Here is a 19,927-nt window from a genome sequence, read left to right as displayed (position 1 = left end):
ACAGGAACAGTAAAAAGAAACACAACAACTAAAACGGTCCTACTTGTAACAGCTAATAGCTTTTGACAGAGTTAATCTCCATGAATTTGCCTAATCTAGCCAAACTAGTGACCGTCTCAACAACTTGTAGAAGTGCTGCCTGTGAACAGATGCAGTACTCTGTAGGGTGGCTTTGTTGTCAATATCAGGACATTCTTCTGAGATTGCCAAAACTGTGTGACAACAGCTGGACTGTATTAGCTTTATTCTTACCTTGTATCGTGGAGCCAGTTTAAGGAGTTCTCTCAAAGGAACATCTGAGCCTACCACACCCAGGAGAATGCCATGAGATCTCTGTAAAATAAGAAGAAATTAAAATTGACAACATGCTACTCCATTCTCATTGGGTTAATTATCATTTCCCATCATGGCCACCACCATCTGGTCTTGCAGAGTTGCTGTTCATTTGTGTGACAAAGCATATAGACCGTGGTGATGAAACAAGGAAGGGCAGACTGGATTAACCAGTAAACTCCCTATGGTAATGCAGAAGACCAGGTGGATGAGAGTTACAAACGCAGCAGGAACAACAGCTCAGTGGTACCACACATGCAGAAGGTCCCAGGTTCAATACTTGGCATCTTCACTCAGAAAGATCAGGCATCAGGTAATGGGAAATACCTCTCTGTCCATGACCCTGACAGTTGCAACCAGTCAAAGTAGACAATACTAGATGGGCAAATAGTCTGACAAGGTATATGACAACCTCCTAAGTTACCTATGTAGCTTTGCTGCTTCCTCCCTCGCCCATTTCCACAAAAGAGTTTAGTGCACCAGTGCAATACCCCTGAGAACAAGCAAAAAGGGGAATAGCCATCTCATTGTTTGATCAACTAGTCAGTTATACTGCCTCTGAAAAATGAGATTTCATTATTGGCTGTTGTCAGGGTGCTGCCCTCACCTCAAGGCAAAGAGTTGTCAGGGCTGTTTCGGTATCATGTGCCCCCGCCCCAACTGCTTAGCAATTCATCTTCCTCCAGTGAGGAAGGCAGTGATCCCTCTAGTGGGGAGGGAGAGACGGGACCAGGAAGTAGGAGTCAGGGCTCTGACAGGGAAGGAGAGCCCTCACACCAAGCAGAGGTTGGAAGAGAGGAACCTTTTCTGTCTCCCCACTTGCGCAGGGGGGGAGGACGCAGAGGGGATAGGTGGGGGTTCCGCATCCCACGGCTTTTATACTGGGCAAAGAACTGGAAGGGGCCATTCCCGGACTCTGCCGAAGGATGACCTAGACGTACTTTTATGGCTGCACTGTACATATCTGCACAATAAAGAAACCTAGTTTCAGAAACCTCGGCATCAGGCTGGCTACTCATGAGCAATCACTGAATAACCTTACAGCTGTCAAGACTAATATCAAATAACAGGCCTACCCTCCATGAATGTATCTAGTAAATTTAAAAAGTCATGGTAGCAACCATTGAAACATCCTGCAGCAAATATCTTTCTGGTCCCCATATTGGAACAGATACTTATTTATTTTACTGATTAGACTTAAGTTCCACTGTTCAATGTGGCATAGTCCTAGGTAAATGTACATAGAATTGCAGTATTGCAGTGTAATCCTGGGCCCACTTACCCATATGTAAGTCCCACATGCACTGTTAAGAAAATCTTATTTTACTAAGGTGAGGAAGAGGACATTGCTTTCCACAAAGCACCATCTACCCTGGATACCGGTAACAGAAGTCATCTAGAGCACAGGACAGCAGACTCCAGGTTTGTTGGTTCTACTTTTTTTTTTTTTTACTATAAGTCCAAGATCTACCTACCAACACATACCCTGTGGCAGCCATTTTGTGACTGGTGCTCCTTGTACTTTCTCAAAATTCAAAATGTGCCCACTGGTCCAAGAGAGTCAGAAGGCTTACTTATCCTTTATATAGTTTCAGTTTTGCAAATCATAACATTAGCCAAAGTTGGATTCAGGGTAGTGCGAGCTATTCAGTCGCACCAGGTGCATAGCCAAGGAGGGTGCCTTCTCAAAGCCTAGTAAGTGCTTGCCCGGCTTCAGGAAGGAGGTCATCCTACCTCCTTCCCAAAGCCAGGCAAGCACTTACTGAGCTTTTGGAAGGAGATAGGAGGGCTCCAGCACCCCACCAGAGCCTCATGCCTCCTTCCCAAAGCTCAGCTTAAGCCAGTGCCATGAGGGCTGCAGGAAGGGCAACAAATAGCCTCACACAGGATGGCATATTATGAAGATCTGCCACTGCATTAGCCTTCTCTCTGCTGTTACACTGAGAAGTATCTCCCTGAGAGCATCATGCTTACCGTTTCATTCTTCTTGCTGAAAACTGGCATAGCCACCGTTGTCATGAGCAAGAGGCTTTGGGCTTGAGATGCAAAGAGCTATCAGATAGAAAACAAGCAGCATATTAGCAAGTGGGACAGCAGTAAGAACATAAGGGGAATCAGCCACCACTGGAAATGCAGCAGAAAAAGTGTACTAAAAAGCACACTTGGGGGGGGGGGAAGAAAGCCTAAGGGATGCTAGAAAAATGGTCCATTTAGAGGAGGGTGAAAAAGGTGCCTTATCAAAGATGGCAGGGAGTATCCAAAACAGTGGAATATAATATTCACTAGTGACGACGCTTATGCATGTCCAGGTTAACATGGCATCGCCTGAGGCACAAAGACATAGCCAAAGCACATGATAATCATAGGTGCATGAACAATATATACAATGTCTTCTAAAAATACATAGATAAATGAATGAATGCAAGTGATACCATGGGGATACGTGGAAACCAGGGGTGAGAAGCAGAACAGAGAGGGCCTACCTAAATGTGAGACATTTACATTTGGAATACCAGAACCTCAGATAAACAGGAATGGCGATCACACAAGGATAAACTGACATGGCACTATACAGAAGACAGCAAATTTGGATAATTGGAAGGTTGAAACAGACAGTGTAGGGTGTGTGTGCATGAAATGACTACAGTATAAAACACTAAACATAGACATCACAAATAAAACACACACACACACACACGTGGTATCTATTCTCAGAGGAGAAGCAACCCATTTGGCCTGGTACAGCTGTTCCCCTTTAGCAAAGTCATGAAGTGGTCTATTATCACTATTTCACAGCATGAGGGGTCCTTGAGAGCCAGCCAATCAGCAGATAAACCAAATGCTGAATTTTTTTTATCAGTTGGCTGACATTTATTTTGGAAAAATTATGCAGCAGAAATAAGCATAGTTTTAAACATGCTGCAGCACATGATTATATATATATATATATATATATATATATATATATGAGAAATGAAATGAAATGAATGAAATGAAATGAAATAATAAAGAGGCTTCCTGTACATAATCTCAAGCAATCAATGTTTCTCAGACCTATGGAGAGCCTTTTCTAAGTATTCACATCACCTCACTTACATTATCCGTGTAATCCTGACTCTGCTATTTTAAGGTGGGACAGTCTTAATATAGATGACTCGTGCAAGGCTGCCCAGTGAGCTTGTAGTCAAGTGGAGATTCGTACTAGAGACTTCCAGCCCATGGGCCATGCTCCGAAGTTCTACTCTACAACAGCACATCACAACCTCACAAATACATCCAGAGCTATCCATATCCTTCCCATGCTGTACAGCTCTATCGCTGCTATACAGCCAACTTTCCCCCACCGTGGATGTATGGTTTAGTTACAGCTAGATAAACTAGTACAGAACATGTACTAATGACACCCAGAGAAATAGTTGGTGTTCACAGAACACAAGGCAGATTGTTACCTCCTCAGATTGTGGCAGCTAGCAAGAGATGTGGGTGACAAATGAATGTACACATTAATGAATGGACAAACAAATGAACACACAAACTAATGAGACATACAGTAAGCAGCAGAGACAAATGCAAGCAAGAAATGTAAGAGGAGCAAGCTAATAACCCAAGAGCAAAACCATTCTGAAACAGTCCAAAGCAAAGACTGTTGCACAGCTGACAACTTCCAGCATATAGTAGGTTTGGGAAAAGCAAGTACCACTCAAACTTCATGTCCATATCTCAGATTAGAGAATAAATAGCTATGCACCTTTTTAGTGACAGCCCTGGGTTCTTTTTTGAAAGCTAGCATGCTAAATGTATTTAATATCACACCTACTTTAGCCCTTCATTCCCCACAGTGTTTCCACTACAGCACTACTCCATGGGATTGTAATACATGAGCAAGGTGGGTCAGCTCTGAGCAGCGGGCTGGGGAGGAAAAAGTAGAGGATCTACACTGGGGCCTAGTGTGGCACTGGGGACCTGGCAACTGCCCAAGGATGCCGTAAGCAGTTGCTGATCTTGTGCCTTATATACCGGTAGTAATTGAGGCAACATGTACAAAGCACATAGACTTGGCCAGACCATCTTTTTGTGTTTTCTAGTGGCCACCAAGAAGAACATCAACTCTGATCTATTAGTGGGGTTCACACTAAAGTGTTATGGTGCACACTTTGCATCAGTAAGCATATACTTATGGCCAAGCGGCACAAATACATCAGCAATGTGGAATCCTTTACAGCTCGAGGGCCTCATTCCTGAGGAGAAACCTCTAAATGCATCCTGAATTTCTTTTTGTGCAAAATTTGAGTGGGAACTATACTTTTTGGTCACAGAAGTCCCCACTGCCAAAGAGACAAGGCACTATTCAATTACAGGGCCAGATTGTCTCTTTGGTAGCAGAAACTTGCAGCAAAGCAAAAACCGAATCTCTGTTTCTATGTGTTGTTCCTCTACTCCTCAAACTTAGCCTTGCTTTGGATCTTGGAATAAGTCATTAAGGACAATACTTGACACCTTAATGTATGTCAGCTCCTCTGTGTGACAGATAACAGACTACAGCACTGAAGCCCCACTGGGCTGGAGGCTCAGTGACCCATTTCCTGAGCTGAAAAGCTAATCCCTTTTCCTGTTGATAATCTTTTATAAAGTGTCTCTGCAGAGTTCACAGAGGACAGAGATACCACTTAAGTCAGGGGTGGGGGACCTCCAGCCCACAGACTTAATTAGCCCCATATGGCCTGTGAAGCCTGGCCCTTGACCAAGTCATGCCTAGCTACCCTCCAGTTGTGTCAGTTGTGGGGCAGGTAAATATATGTTAAAAGATTAATTATAGCAGACTACTGGATCCTTTCTGAGCCAAAAGGGGGTTTGCAGCCACCACTGGTCGGCAGTGCCTACAAAGCACCATGCACAGTGCTTTGCAAGCCCCAAACTGATAATCAAGGCTTGCAAAGAATGAACTGAGCAGGCAAAAATTTGTGATAATCCGTTGATCAGCAGATGTACAGCTCTGCTCACCTGTCAAACCTGGCCCATGCAGGGTGAGGGACATTGGGATCTGACCCATTCACCAGATTCAGTTCTCCATTTCTGATGTAAGTCATGCTATGCCTGGATCACCTTGGAATCTCAAGGATATCACATAGAAGCAAAGAGCAGCTAAATGACATCTGTAGAACCTTTTCAAAAGGCAGTATTGATAATAATAATCAGCTGCTGCTGCTGCTGCTGCTGCTAACTACTTCCAACTTATATATGTACTTTATGTTGTAAACTGCCCTGTGATCTTTGGATGAAGGGTGGTATATAAATTTAATAAATAATAATAATTCAGAAAGCAACTCTAAGAGACCTTTGTCTCTCACCCACCTTAAAGCTTACCAGCTGAAAGCTTTTCTCAAAACACTTACCGCACTGTCCATGTAGGCTTCAGTCCATATGATGTCATGATCGTGGTTGATAACCATTGGTCGACTGAGTACATGCAAGTATTCCATTACATTCTCCTGGACGTCAGCCAAAGTTGATATCTGTGTGTAGTACCCTAACACAAATAATAAGTATTCCCGCCCCCAATAAGAGAGTTAGCTTCATTGAATTCCATTTCTGAATCTGTATTCTACTGATTGGAGTTTGGAGTGGTTGCTTCAGACTCCAAAACAGGTTTTACTACATATAAACATGGCAAAATCCTATTTACAAGGGTAGAACATGCATTTTTAGAATAAACTGAAATAGGTACAACTTCTTGTTTGATTGCATCAAAAATTACCAATCTGAAAATGCCCCTTAGTGTTCTTACCTCTATCATTGTTAATCCTAGTGATGGGGAATTTGTGATCCTCCAGCTGTTGTTGGGACTTACAATTCCCAACACCCCTGACCTTGGGCCATGCTGGCTGAGGCTGATAACAGTTCAAATCCAACATGAGGGTCACAAGTTCTCCATTCTTGCTTTACCCCATGCCTCCTAAAGGCCCCTCATCCCATGTATCCTAGCCAAACTGTATATCCACGTTGAAAACAATTTAAGAAGCAACAAATCCCAACCAAAACTCTTTCTATCAAATCTTGCTGCATCCACTCCCCACCTCATTAAAAACTCCTTAATTCAGCCCCCCTTTATATCCGACTCAGTCCTTCTCACAATTCTAAGGCACTTGGCAGCACAGGCTAAGTAGCAGACATATCTCGGAATCCATTCTGTCTACTGCAGCAGCTTTGGAGCTTTTCAGACTCAAACTAGGCTTGTAGGTTATACAAAGGCCAAGGTCTAAGAATGGATGGCTGCAGTTTGCTTATGATAAATGACTTGAAGCAAAGGATGTTATTTACCTTTGTTGTTACATGCTATCCATTTCACATTCTGTGCAAAGCTGACTTCCCTCCCGATTAGATATGTAAAAACCCGTACCTGTGAAGCCAAAATGCAGACGTTGGAATTAATGTAAAATAGCCTATTTGTCTGACATTCAGTAGATCTCACAGCAGTAAGGTGGAATGGGAAAGATATGCAGCATTGTATGTTTTGTATACTGACATAATGCAATAGAGATCTCTTGGAAAAAGTACCGTATGTGGGAAAGAGTTCCTGCTAGTAAAAATAACATTTTAGACTATTTTGGAAAGATCAAGGTTAAAAAGCAAAGGTAAGCAGTACTTATGGAAGATCTTAACATCCTTCTATAGAAGTATCATATTTTCCCACCAAACAATAATGCAGCCTTGCTGTGAAATGCTATTATACCCACATACTAGAGTTTGCTATTTGGAAAACAGTTGTTTCACAAGTGACAAACCCAATGCTCAAACTATTTTGAAATGTTAAAGCAATGAATTTCCCCCCAGTTATATGATGTTATCCAATTAACACATCTTGCCAGTGCAAAGATTTCCACTTGCACAATCGAACTCCATCCTAATCTACTCCAGTGCACCCCCCCAAAAAAAGATCTTGCAACCCTCTGGAACAGATTTAGGGGGAAGAGTCGAGGGAGAAGAGGACAAGGAAGTTCCTCTGCACAAGCATAAATCCTCGAGCTGATGGGACATGTTACTTGGATACTGTTCATAGACACTGAGCACTTCCTACTTTACTACTCTAATTTTTATAAGTAGTAGTTGTAATAATATTGTTACTATTGTTTACTACAGGGGTCTGGAACCTCAGGCTCTGGGAAAGCGCCTTTTTGCCAGGTTCTTAGAACTCTTCTCATACCATACCCCTCACTGGTCCTACTTTACACCCTGAGCGCTTCCATCTGGCTGGAATGTGTCCTTGAACTCTGATATGTCCTCTTGGCTGCCTAGATGGAGACTAGGGAGCAGTGTGTGGATGTGTATAGAAACTATCTTCCTGTACAAGGGTAAAATTTACATTTGGTGCTCCACCTAATTTTGCTTCTAGCACCACCCACCATTGGCATGTAGCTCTTGGAAGGTTGCCCAGAATAATGCAGCCCTCAGGCTGAAAAAGCTTCCCCACCCTTGATTTATTATCACTTACCCGGGAGTAAAAGGACCCCTGACCGTTAAGTCCAGTCGTGGACGACTCTGGGGTTGCGGTGCTCATCTTGCTTTAATGGCAGAGGGAGCCGGCGTACAGCTTCCAGGCGAACCAGAGCAGCGCACGGAAACGCCATTTACCTTCCCGCCGGAGCGGTACCTTTTTATCTACTTGCACTTTGATGTGCTTTCGAACTGCTAGGTTAGCAGGAGCTGGGATAGAGCAATGGGAGCATCACATTCAGTGGGACCTATGCGTATAGCATTGCATTGCTTGTTAACACCGTGTGCTACTCAGTACCTGATTAGCAGCTCCTGATTCATTCCACACCAATCTGTCCTCTTTCCTCTTTAACATTCAGTACTTAGGAAACAAACCTTACGATCAGGCCAGTTGAACTTTTCAAAGACATATTCATAATCTTCCATAGCTCCATCAGTGATCAGCATGATGGCTTGGTTACAAAGACCTCCTTGACCAGCACTTCTGAACTGGAAACAGAATGGAAACAATAGTGATAATTATCTGACTGGTACAAATGGGGATTACATGAATTTACTTGGAAGGTTCAGGGTTAGGAACATGGGTCCATCTAACTCAGTATCATTTACTGCCCTACCTGGAGATGCCAGGGATTGAGCATGTTACCTTTTGCAAGAAAGGATTTGATCTGCTACTTAGCTATAGCCCTCCCATGTAATTTAAATTATGGCCTTATTTAAAAGCCCTTAATTATGACCTAGGGGAAACTCTGATCAATTACAATGAGAGTCTTACTCAGAAGCAGAACCTTAGTAAGTACCCTCATTATTCAGAATGCATTTCCAAGGGATCTTTTTTTTTTTTTTTTTTAAGAATTTATTGGTATTTTTCAAAACAAAGAATCCCACACCCACATCAACCTAAACCATCACCCACCCACATTAATATAAAGCAAATACTAACACAAACATATACATAACAAGATTCTTTCCCTTATCCAAATTCATAAAAAAAAATTCTTATTTCGAATCTTTTACGGTGACTTCCCCTGCCTTTTCTGCTTCGGTTCCAAATACAAAAAACTATTTTAATAACTTCATCTCTCAAAAAAAAAATTTAAATTCTATAAAGCAAAAATCTAAACAAATCTCTTAAAATCTTGTTTTCACATTACGGTTATATCTCACTTCTTCTTATCTTGCATTTACGATTATATCTTACCTCTTCTCTTGAGCAAAATCATAACAAATTGTGAACTTCATAGTAATTAATAACAATACATTCTTAAAATCTTAGTCTTATATCTTATCAAAACTAACTTCTTTTTCCCATTAAACTGCTGCTAATAACAAAAAAAAATTCCAAATATCCCCTTACTTCTTAAAACAAAAAGATCTTAATATCTTAACCCCCCTGATTTCAGTTCCATAACCAATCATTTATATTTTACCCTTAATACATTTCACCCTATCCCCCCTCTGTCTACTATCTTTCTCCGCCTTGCACTGGAACCACCTCTCCGAGTGTCCTTTTTTCTCAAAAGTCCATAGATCCAAACAAAGTCCATAGCAATCCTTGCCTCGAGCATCCGGGTACACAATCGATCTTCTTCCAGCTTCTCCAATTTAGTATTATATTCTTCTTCCATCTGTAGGTATCTAAATTTTTGGTCCCTCACTCCCGAGCTCTCACCTCGGGGGTTGGATATAGCAATTTTCCCCGTCCCGGGTCTGCCACCCCCAAGGGACGGTTCTTGTCGAAGCCGCCATGCCATCTCAGACAGTTCGTCTATCATCCCCTTCAGCTCTTTGCCAAGGCTTTCTTCAATAGAGTCCAGCACCTGGAAGGTCTCCTCCGTAGGCAACACATCTTTTTTCATGCCCACACTCAAGACCCTCAATTTCTCATTAAGTAGTTCCAGATTCAGGAAAATAATCTTTTCCTCCTCTGTTAGTCCAGAGTTCAAAACAAGTTCAAAGACAAAACCCAACATGGTGGAGACGGGCATAGGTATCGAATTTCAGTTTCTATTTCAGTGTTCCTCCATCTTAATACCAGTAATTTTCCTCTCCATCTCAAAGTTTCATCGCCATTTTTCCCGAAACCGGGGCGTAAGAACCACAATTTTAGAGGGAGATATTTTCCATCCTCCTTCCCCGGAGGGAAATCTCAATAGTCTCACTTAGCAAAAAGTCAAAACTTTGTATCCATCATTGTAGCAACAGTCTATCAGTGAAGCGTTATTTTCTTATCTCCGAAGTGAAAGAGGCAGGCTTCCTTTGCCTATAATCTCCCGGGTCATTAAGTTGTTAAGTCCACAAATTAGTGCAATTAAGTACTCACAATCGCCGGGCTTCAAATCCTTTTAACTTCTGCAGGGAGAACGTTGTCGCTCGTCGCGTCCAGTGCATGCCGCTTCTCCGCCCGGTTGGGGCATTTCCCCTAATGGCCCAGCTCGCATTCCCTTCACCCCCACTCCCCCTTTACAGGGGGAGCGAGGGAAGGGCGCGGAGCTTAGCGGGCCTGCCGGGGAGCCCGAGGCGCGGGACGCTCTTCCCGCGCCTCACCGGAGCCCCGCTTAGCGGTAGCGGGGCTCCAACCCCCGGGCTGGACTGGTTCGTCTCGGACCAAGACGGAGCCGAGACGACCCACGACCGCCCGCGGCAGCGACCTCGCCGGAAGTCGCATTTCCAAGGGATCTTAATTTCTAAAATAAGAAATGCTGTTATTTAAGTTTTGTGAGAAGTCAGGCCTTTGTCTTAAAAACCTTTTATCCAACCTTCTTGTGGTGAGAGGAACACACTTTGCACATGCCCTGAGACACACTTTGTGGTTATTTCATATGAAGCAGGCATTTGCTCCGGCATGGACAATAAATCCTGGGACTCAGTATCGGTAAACCCTTGCTTGAATGAAACTCTGGTCCAGAGTATCATATTGTTACTACAATTTGTTGTGCTGTGCATAATCCACATGCCTTTTCTCAAAGTTGTATTTCTATTGGGTGGTGGTGGACGGTTCAGTTTAAAGTGAAACACAATTATTTCGTGCCTATGGAAATCCAGGAGCCCCCCAAATTTCGCCTACCCTAAATGTGAAGAATTTGTGGCTTTGGGTGGATTTTCAGCTCACTAGTGCCACCATCATTATCAACAATGGACTGTTTTTTGTCCATTCCTGATACAGTTTCTCAGTAGTACAACTATGCTGCTTGGCACTAATGAGATTTAATCATCATGGCATATCTATTTCTAGCTGAAGCACCACTTGGTAGGGTTACACATACGATGGTGTGGATGAATCCTATTATTCTGGTGCAAAGCAGAGCAATTGCATCTCATTCTCGTTCCTTTAAATGTCTCCAGTCTAACCCTTTCCACCTCTTCTGTCATTTGAAAAGCAGACTCAATCAGTCATTCTGTACTCTCAAACCATTGAATAATTGGCATGGTGCTGTAATATGAAGGACAAAGTTCTGATTAAATGCAACACCTAACTCAAAGACATCATCGCTGAGGAAACAGATTGGGGCCACCTGTTCTCGTGGGAGCTAACAACCTCACGGTTTACTTTCTGATACTACAAACAACAGCTATAATCCAACAGTGGAACAGACTTCCTCAGAAGGTGTGGACTCCCCTTTGCTGGAGGTGTTTTATGTAGAGGTTGGATGGCCATCTGTCATGGATGCTTCAGCTGAGATTCCTGCATTGCAGTGGGTTGGACTAGAACATGGGTTGGCAAACTAAGGCCCATGGGCCGGATCAGGCCCAACTGCTTTCTAGATCCGGCCCGCGGACGGTCCGGGAATCCAGGCAGCCGGCATAATGCATGCGCGATGGTTTTTGTGACTCAGCCAGGCTTGGGGGTCAAAAGTGAGGCGGGTGGCTGCTCGAGACAAGCCCCTTCTCCGCCCGTCACACACATGCAGCAATCTTTTCTTCCGGGGGGGGGGGTGAGGAAGAAGGAAAAGGAGCCACAGTTCGAATTTCCACCATGGAGCTGCCGGCGACTGACCTCAGGAAGGGCAGTTGCGGTGGCAGAGGCTCAGAGGCGCCTCAGGAGCGACACCCGCTCTGTGGTGATGGTGCTCCCCGCCAGAGGAAGTGGGGAGTAACTGGGTGGCTGCACTCCAAAACAGTTCTGCACTCTGTTGGGGAGGCTGCTTCTTAGCTACATGATGTGAGCCATGGAAAGGTAAATAGCCGCCTCCACCTCATCTTCCCTCACGTGGGGAAAATAACATTTTTGCTTGAGCGGCGCCGGCCTGACTTAGCGTGGACAATGGCTTTTCCCTTCACCCATGCATCTACACACACTCTCCAGGCAGCGGTGAAGGAAGCTGCTTGGCCACCCGGAGTGGCAAACCTGGGGGCACCCGGGGGCAGGGTGTCGCCCAGTAGTGCGCATGCACAGCGTCGCTACGTATGACGCATGTGTTGCTACGGACGATGCATGCATCGCTATGTAGCGGTGCTACGCATGTGCGCTACGGAGCGGCAGCGCTGGCAAACCGTGAGCTAGCCGCGGAGCGAGGAAGCCTCGCTCCGCAACTTGCTCACAAACCTGCTCAGCACGCACTTTGCTGCTTCCGGCTGTGGGCTGTGGGCAGAGGCGAGGGGCAGGCCAGGGAGGGGCACCAGCGGCTGATGCCCCTCCCTGGCCCACCCCTCGCTTCCACCCCAGCCGGAAACAGCAAAGCGCGCGCTGAGCAGGTTTGCGAGCAAGCCATCAGTGTGTGCTTTTTACTGGGCGGCAGCACTTGGCTTGGCTTGGGCGTCATGGGGGTGTGCCAAGTGTCACCCCCTCCAATGCACCTCCTTGCTCTGCCCCTGTCTGCTGTCTGACAGGAATGGCGCGCTTACCTCAGCCCCCCAGCCCCCACTCCGCCTTACTAGAGAAATAATAACTGTCAACACGTAAAACACAAAGGAAGCAGCGTGGGTGTATGAGGGAACACACACCCCCTCCCAAAAAATCACATTTGGACAACATTGGGGTTGGTCCCAATAAGGGTTTTTGCCAAAAATGTGGGTCATAATCATGACGACATATAGTCCGGCCCCCCAGAAGGTCTGAAGGGCAGAGGACTGGCCCCCTGCTGAAAAAGTTTGCTGACCCCTCAGGGTCCCTTCCAGCTCTACAATTCTACTATCCTTCTTTGTCATAACAACATCATCACAATTTCATTGCAGTCTAGCGTTCAACACTTAATAAATGTGGGTGCGTGTGCCTACTTTCCTAAAATAACACTGTCCGAATATGTTGACATCATATTCTCTTGCTGTAATTTTAGCCAACATGCCCATCAGCAGCTTTTGGTGCTGTCACTGAGGGTTTTTGTCACCGTTATCTGGAGAACTTCCTTCTCCTCCAGTGCATTGCCGTAATTGCCACAATGCTGCAGGACACGGAATGAAGGCAGCATGGAAAGAGAGGGTGGGGGAGACCTTTAACCCCACAACATTTCTTACCTCCCTCAGGATTCTGAAGGATTCTGTCAGGGCTTTATTCACTGTCCCAACTCCTTTTGCTTGCAACTCATCCACCAGCTGCTTGAAGTGCTAAGCAAAGAAGCAAGGAAGGTATTCTCATAGCATTAGACAGTTTAGTCTTCTTCAACATGGTGCCTCCCAAATATTGTTGGACTACAACTCCCAACCACCCCGATCATGGGCCATACTAGATGGGGCTGATAGGAACTGTAGTCTTGGGGTGGAAAAATCTGCCTAATTTGGTTCTCACGGTTTCTCATTTTTCCAATCTTAAATACAGTTCTCTGTGTTTCTGCAGCAATTTGTGAATTCCATAATTCAAAATTCTTATGAAAATTCTTCAACTTTTTAGTGTTAATTTCTCCTAATAGACACATTTTAGTGTGCAGTTTCAACTAATGCATACATTTTTGCAAAAGATATAATCCTAACACATACAGTGGTGCCTCGCTAGACGAAAATAATTCGTTCTGCGAGTATTTTCGTCTAGCGATTTTTTCGTCTAGCTAAGCACCAATGCAAATAGCGGTTTTCGCTAGACGAAAAAAAAAATTTTCCGTCTTGCGAGGCAGCCCCATTGACAAATTTGTCTTGCGGGGCAGCCTTCCGCTAGCGAATGCCTTTCGTCTAGCGAGTTTTTCGTCTAGCGAGGCATTCGTCTAGCGGGGCACCACTGTATATGGTATATATGTGTGTGTTATTTTCACCAATATGTTCATTTTTAGCAACATATTCCTCTCACATATGCATTTTTGTAAACATTGTTTGGTTTGAGAACTGCATAGCAAAATTCAGTGCAAATTATGAAGGATAGCTATGTTTCAATTCTCGTATTGTTTCAGACACTGCAAATTTGATAAATTCAGCTTTAAATGTGTACTGAATTGAATTGCTTTTCCACGCCTAAGGCTATTGCAGTTCAAAACATCTGGATTTCGCCATCTGAGAAAGAACAATGTACAATCATTATTTATTATTATTAAATTTATATACCGCTTAATATTTAAAACAGTCTCTAAGTGGTTTATAAAGTAGAAAAATTAAATTTATTATACAACACACACACACACACACACACACACACACACACACACATGAACACTCACCAGTTCACACTCAATAATGTGCCTAAATATGTCCCTAGCAGTCCAGTACTTACCTCTCTGTTATCTCTGTCTGCTTGAACCAGGATTCCCTTGAAACAGGATTCAACATAATGAACATAATCATTGTACTGTAAAGGCAAAAGGGGGGGGGGAAGTAGAGTGACTAGAAGAAAGGGAATCTTCCTTAGAGAGTTACAAAGGTTTCAGGAGGTATTGTTATGTATAAAGAACAGCCATCAAGGCTTTTGAAAGCATACATTTTAAAATGCAAGATTCCACAAAATACCTCTCCATGCTCTTTGGAACAAATCAAGGCATGAATTCACACTAGACATTCCCTCACTAAAATGCCAGCAATATGTGTAATTTAAGAAATGAATAGCCTTGGTTGTCAATATCCTGTTGCGTTTCACAAGTAAGATCTTTACCTGAACTTTTTAAGTTCTTGGTTTGCTCTTACTCCATCCCCCACCCTCACAAGACTGAGCCAAGTCCAGCAAAGCTTTGGCAGGCAACGCTTGCTAGGCCTGATGGGAGTTGTAGTTCAGCAACATCTGAAGAGCCAAAGGTTCTGCACCCCGGCTTTAAGGTGACACAAAACTCTGCTGGTTTTGCTGCAACATCAGAGTACTATGACTATCCCTCTGGAGACTATAAAAATAAGATGCTGCCCATATGGTGCCAGAATTATTCAGGCAAAATTTCCTTGCCTCTTCCTTGATTTTCTTCAGTGTCTCCCTTTGTTCACTGCTTACTAGACAGCAACTCCCACACTGGCTTTAAAGGCCAAGGCATTTAATTGTGGCACAAGCCATTATGGCACTTGAACTCAGTTCATCACAAAAGCTTCTGCCATAATAACATGTGTTAAGTCCTTAAAGTGCCAAATGAGAGACTTGAATTGCCACTCCATGTGCAATTTACTATGGCCCACTGGGATTTTGTTTCCTATGAAAAGCAACATAGAACGTAGATAGATATAGAGTAGGCATAGGCAAACTCGGTCCTCCAGAGACTACAATTCCCATCATCCCTGACCACTGGTCCTGTTAGCTAGGGATGATGGGAGTTGTAGTCCCAAAACATCTGGAGGGCCAAGTTTGCCTATGCCTGATATAGAGATATATAGATACAGATGATAAAGAGAGCATATGTGCTCTAGGTAGTATTCATTACTAAAATTTACATACCTCATCCTTCATTAATAACACCTTACAATGAAAATTAGATATTATGACCAAGGCAAACACAATATTGTAATAACCACCCACAAGCCTAAACTGCAGAGAGGGCATGTCAGTTTCCCAGGGTGGACACAGGGACGATTTGCTGCAGACAGCTTTGTCTCAAAGCAAGCTACTTATGTAACAAATAAGGATATTTCTGCAAAGTGGCTTACTTAAGGACAGAGATTTGTAGCCTCTTTTGTGTTTTTTCCTCAGCAAAAAAGAATAAAATACTGTAAAAGGAGGCAAAGAATTGCATCAGCCGTGACCATCAAAGGGTTTAAATACATGCTCCAGCTGGTATAAAAACCCACAGGCTTTCAGCTACGTTCTAAAGACATGGCACTTCGCTTTTTCCTGTACACAGAGTGGGTGCGTTTTGCCAGAGCACCTGATCAAGTGGCAGTGTTAACTCCCTGGCAAAGTCTGCAAATCGGGATTATGGTTGCAGCCTTTGACACCCTAGATACCTCAGTTGTCCTGCAGTAACCCTAGGTTGTGTTGTTCAGAAGGGACTCCTTTTACTGCTGCAGCTAAAAGGAGGGACAGTCATCCCTGGTTGGGGATAGGGAGAAATTAACTTTGGTTCACATTTTAATACAAAGCTGCCTAGTCTGCACTTTCTGAAATATTACGTGAACTGAAACAGTTATCCTTCCAAATTCACACTTCTCCAAATTTTGTGATGCAGGTTTCAAACCAAATAATGGGGACAAAACATTCATGTGAGGAGAAAGTATGCATACTGTACATTTGTGGAAAAATAACATAGGAGATGCATTATATTAGAGCAATTTGCTTGCAAAAGGGTACGAATTAAGGGGGGGGATGTATACATGTTGCTAATGGACTGGATGAGAGCCAAGAAATGAAAGCTCAATCTAAATAAGACTGATGCACTGTCAGTGGGTGGTTTAGTTACAGGCTAAATTAGATGAGAGGCCAGAAACTACTTAGTGGCATGGTAGGGGGGAGCCGAGAGATGAACTGGTGAGTGTGGCTGGCCTTCAGACACAATTGTGGGTATCCTTTCCTCTCCCATTCCAGGTCTGTCTTTCTCTCTCCAGCCATGAGCTCACCCAATGACCAGTTAGCCATTTAGTCAGTTATTTTTGGACAGTAGAGAATGTGATTGTTCTGTTGTCTTTTAATCCTATGAAAACTGCTCTTGAGAATAAATACTCTGCCTGAACCGGTTCAAAGTCTTAATCTGATCGCAGCAAGGACTATTTTTAACAGCTGTCTTCAGTTTCTGGTACTGAGACTAAAGATGACTTTAAGTAAATACTTCTAAACAATTTCTGTCTGCTACAAATGCAAGACTTGAAAAAAAAATTGTTGAGACTAGGGACATATCTGGGCATAGCATTCTTTGCAAAAAAAAGGGGGGGGGAGCAAGTAAAACAATCAAGAAAGCCTCTTTCATGAAGCATGAGGGCAGTCTTAAAATTTCATGTGATTATATCTTTGTAAGAAAGTGAAAGTATCCAGGTATGGCCTTCCCTAGAGCATACCACAGACAGGAGTGGTCCACAGGTTGGACTGAGCAGCTCATGCTTCATATCTAACAGAGAGAAAGGTCATGGGGCAATTTCTCTAGCCTCTTCTAACCAATCAGTGAATGGCGGTTGGGAACACAAATTGAAATGGCTGGGAGCTAGATGTTTTGATCTTTGTGAATTCCAATAGGAACTAACCTGATCCACACCTCCTGGGATAATGTGCAACCCTAACCATGTTCACTCAGAAGCAAGTCCTCCTGAATTCAATTATACTTACTGCCAGGTAAGTAGGGGGCAGAATTGAGGTCTTAATTATCAAGTGGTTTTTACCATTTCTGAACGGTCTGAAATAGATATTGGTTTTTAAAAAAAAGCATTTAGAAATGCCAGTTTCAAGAAAAAAGAGATTTATAAATATATATTTTGAGAGAAAATACATGTAGAAATAAGGATTTAAACGTGAAGTTTTGTGCATCTTAAAAATCTGGAGATTAGTGCAGAAGCAGGATGGAACAGGCAAATGCAGGCAAACAGCAGCAAACACAGGCAAAAAGGACACGGGCCAGAAATAGATTGATCTGTTCATCCAATGCCAACCCAGAGCTCTTTCTCAAACTAAAATCTAGTTCCACTGTCTCCGAGGGAGAGGGTGTTTACAAATGAGGAAGGAGTCTGTACTCACGGCAATAATATTAACAAAGTCATTCTCTCCCAGCGTGTCCAAAATTGTGACAATGGTGTGTTTGGCAATAGACAGGAGCAGACCCTTCATGCTCCCACTGATGTCCACCACAATGACAATATCTTTGGGTGATGTAGCAGCCTGGATGTACCTTGACAGGAACAAGAAAGGGAAGCAGTAAATATCAAGTAAGTGTGCAAGAGTGGCACTAGTGGTAGGTTCCCGGACCATATCAGAGAACACATCATCCAAGCCGGAAGAAGTGATCTGAAGGTATAGTAGAATCAGAAGAGTGTATTGATTCCTTTCCTATTTAGCGTGGCGATCTAAAGATGCATCCTCCGATTACATGGCCCTTTGACACCCGCAGCGTGTGTCTTCAGGACCCATCGTATTTCTGTCACTGTAATTTGTTTTTAATACTGAATTTTTCAATTGTTGTAGTCGTCCTGGGACCTGCTGAAGGGCAAGTAACAACAACTAAACAACAACAGTAATAACACCCTGCCTTAAGAAAGGTGGTGCACAGATTCTAACAAACCCAACAACAATTTTAAAAGAACAGATTAAAGTATTTGGGGCTTCTTAATTTAGAGAAATGACCAAGAAGGATAGGATTATGCAAGGTGCAGAGGAAGTGACAGACATAACTTTTCCTCCCTCCCTCATAAGAACTTGTGCTAAATTCAGAATAAATGAAAGAACGTATTTCTTCACAACCCACACCTTTAATTTATGGACATCGCTGCAACAAGAAGGGGTGACAGCCACCAGTTCAGCTGTTTTTAAAGGAGCATTAGGCAAATTTATGCAGGGTAGGTCTATCAGCAGCCACTCATTACACAGACAGTATGCCAGTTACTAGGAAGCAACAGCTATTGCTTTCAAGCTCTGCTCGTGAGCTTTCCAGTAGCATCTGCTTAACCTCGCATTCCCCAACCTGGCACTCTCTGGATATTTTGGACTATAATAATAATAATAATGTGTCCAGGGCGGCTGTCTACCAGCTCCATCTGGTACGCAGGCTGAGACCTTACCTGCCCGCGTACTGTCTCACCAGAGTGGTGCATGCTCTAGTTATCTCCTGCTTGGACTACTGCAACGCGCTCTACATGGGGCTACCTTTGAAGGTGACCCGGAAACTGCAATTAATCCAGAATGCGGCAGCTAGACTGGTGTAACGGATCTGCCCTTGAGGGAGGGTATGGTCAGAAACCCCAGCGTGTGAAGAGTTAAGGTTCCGCCTGTTTGAGTGGCAGTTCGCTCGCTGGAGGCGGGACTTTTCACCCTTTAAAAGGAGGGAGCGGCAGTTGGTCAGGGGGGAGAAAGAGGGAGTGAGTGGTGACTGAGGGAGAGAGGGTTAGAGACCAGGATAGTGGTGGATAGGTTAGGCTAGGTTGAAGGTTTAGTATGTTATACTGAATAGAAAACCTTTTTATGCTGTTATGAAACTACGTTTAATCTTTGAATTCTCTGAAACCTTATGCTCTAAAAAGAAAATAAAGCCTAGTTTTGTTGCTATAAGTCAGTCGTCAATTTGTGGGTCCAGTGGGTTATAAACTGCTCATGAAGAGGTGAACCCAGGGAAGAGTCCAAACTATCCTGCGGGGTGTTAGTTTGTGTCTATGGGGTTTCACTCAGGAGGGGCTAGCAGGCTGAAACATGCCTCTGAGTTGCTAAAAGGGTTTAGCAGACTGCTACAGTGAGGGATCTAGAGAGAGAGACCCTGGGGCTGTAGGCAATAAGGTGTTTAACCCCTGAAGCCCAGAGCAAGGATTATAAACGGCCGCGGCAGCTGGACAAATACACTCCGGTTACTAAGATACTCCCGTTTTGAATCTACCAGGGAGTTTACTTCATTGACGGACTTCCGAGGGACAGGTGGGGGGGATAATTAGTCTGACCCGGAACACCTGAGCAAAATAAATAAATAAATAAATAAATAAACTTAGTAACAGGGGAGGGGAGTGTGAAAGGGAGGTTCGTTGCAACTGGTGACTGGGAGTGGCCACTGGGACCACATAACACCGGTCCTGAGAAATCTGCATTGGCTCCCAGTACATTTCCAAGCACAATTCATTGTGTTGGTGCTGACCTTTAAAGCCCTAAACG

At 43.8% G+C, this 19,927-nt stretch overlaps 1 protein-coding gene across 1 annotated transcript in view; it reads right to left on the bottom strand.

Moving 5' to 3' along the window:
• CACNA2D4 (calcium voltage-gated channel auxiliary subunit alpha2delta 4) overlaps positions 1-19,927 on the bottom strand; it is a 172,816-nt gene that overhangs the window by 126,687 nt on the left and 26,202 nt on the right. Inside the window, exons 9-16 of the mRNA XM_033162586.1 lie at positions 17,816-17,966; positions 14,459-14,533; positions 13,279-13,368; positions 8,200-8,313; positions 6,652-6,730; positions 5,727-5,860; positions 2,308-2,385; positions 253-333 (exon numbers count right to left, since the gene is read on the bottom strand). Of these exons, the coding sequence (XP_033018477.1) occupies positions 253-333; positions 2,308-2,385; positions 5,727-5,860; positions 6,652-6,730; positions 8,200-8,313; positions 13,279-13,368; positions 14,459-14,533; positions 17,816-17,966 (802 nt within the window). The remainder of the gene's footprint in view (positions 1-252; positions 334-2,307; positions 2,386-5,726; positions 5,861-6,651; positions 6,731-8,199; positions 8,314-13,278; positions 13,369-14,458; positions 14,534-17,815; positions 17,967-19,927) is intronic.

Source organism: Lacerta agilis, chromosome 10 (genome assembly GCF_009819535.1).
Source record: "Lacerta agilis isolate rLacAgi1 chromosome 10, rLacAgi1.pri, whole genome shotgun sequence".
In the NCBI taxonomy this organism is placed as follows: Eukaryota; Metazoa; Chordata; class Lepidosauria; order Squamata; family Lacertidae; genus Lacerta; species Lacerta agilis.
The sequence above is the reverse complement of the archived record's forward strand: the minus strand, read 5'-3'. Positions and strand labels throughout refer to the sequence as shown.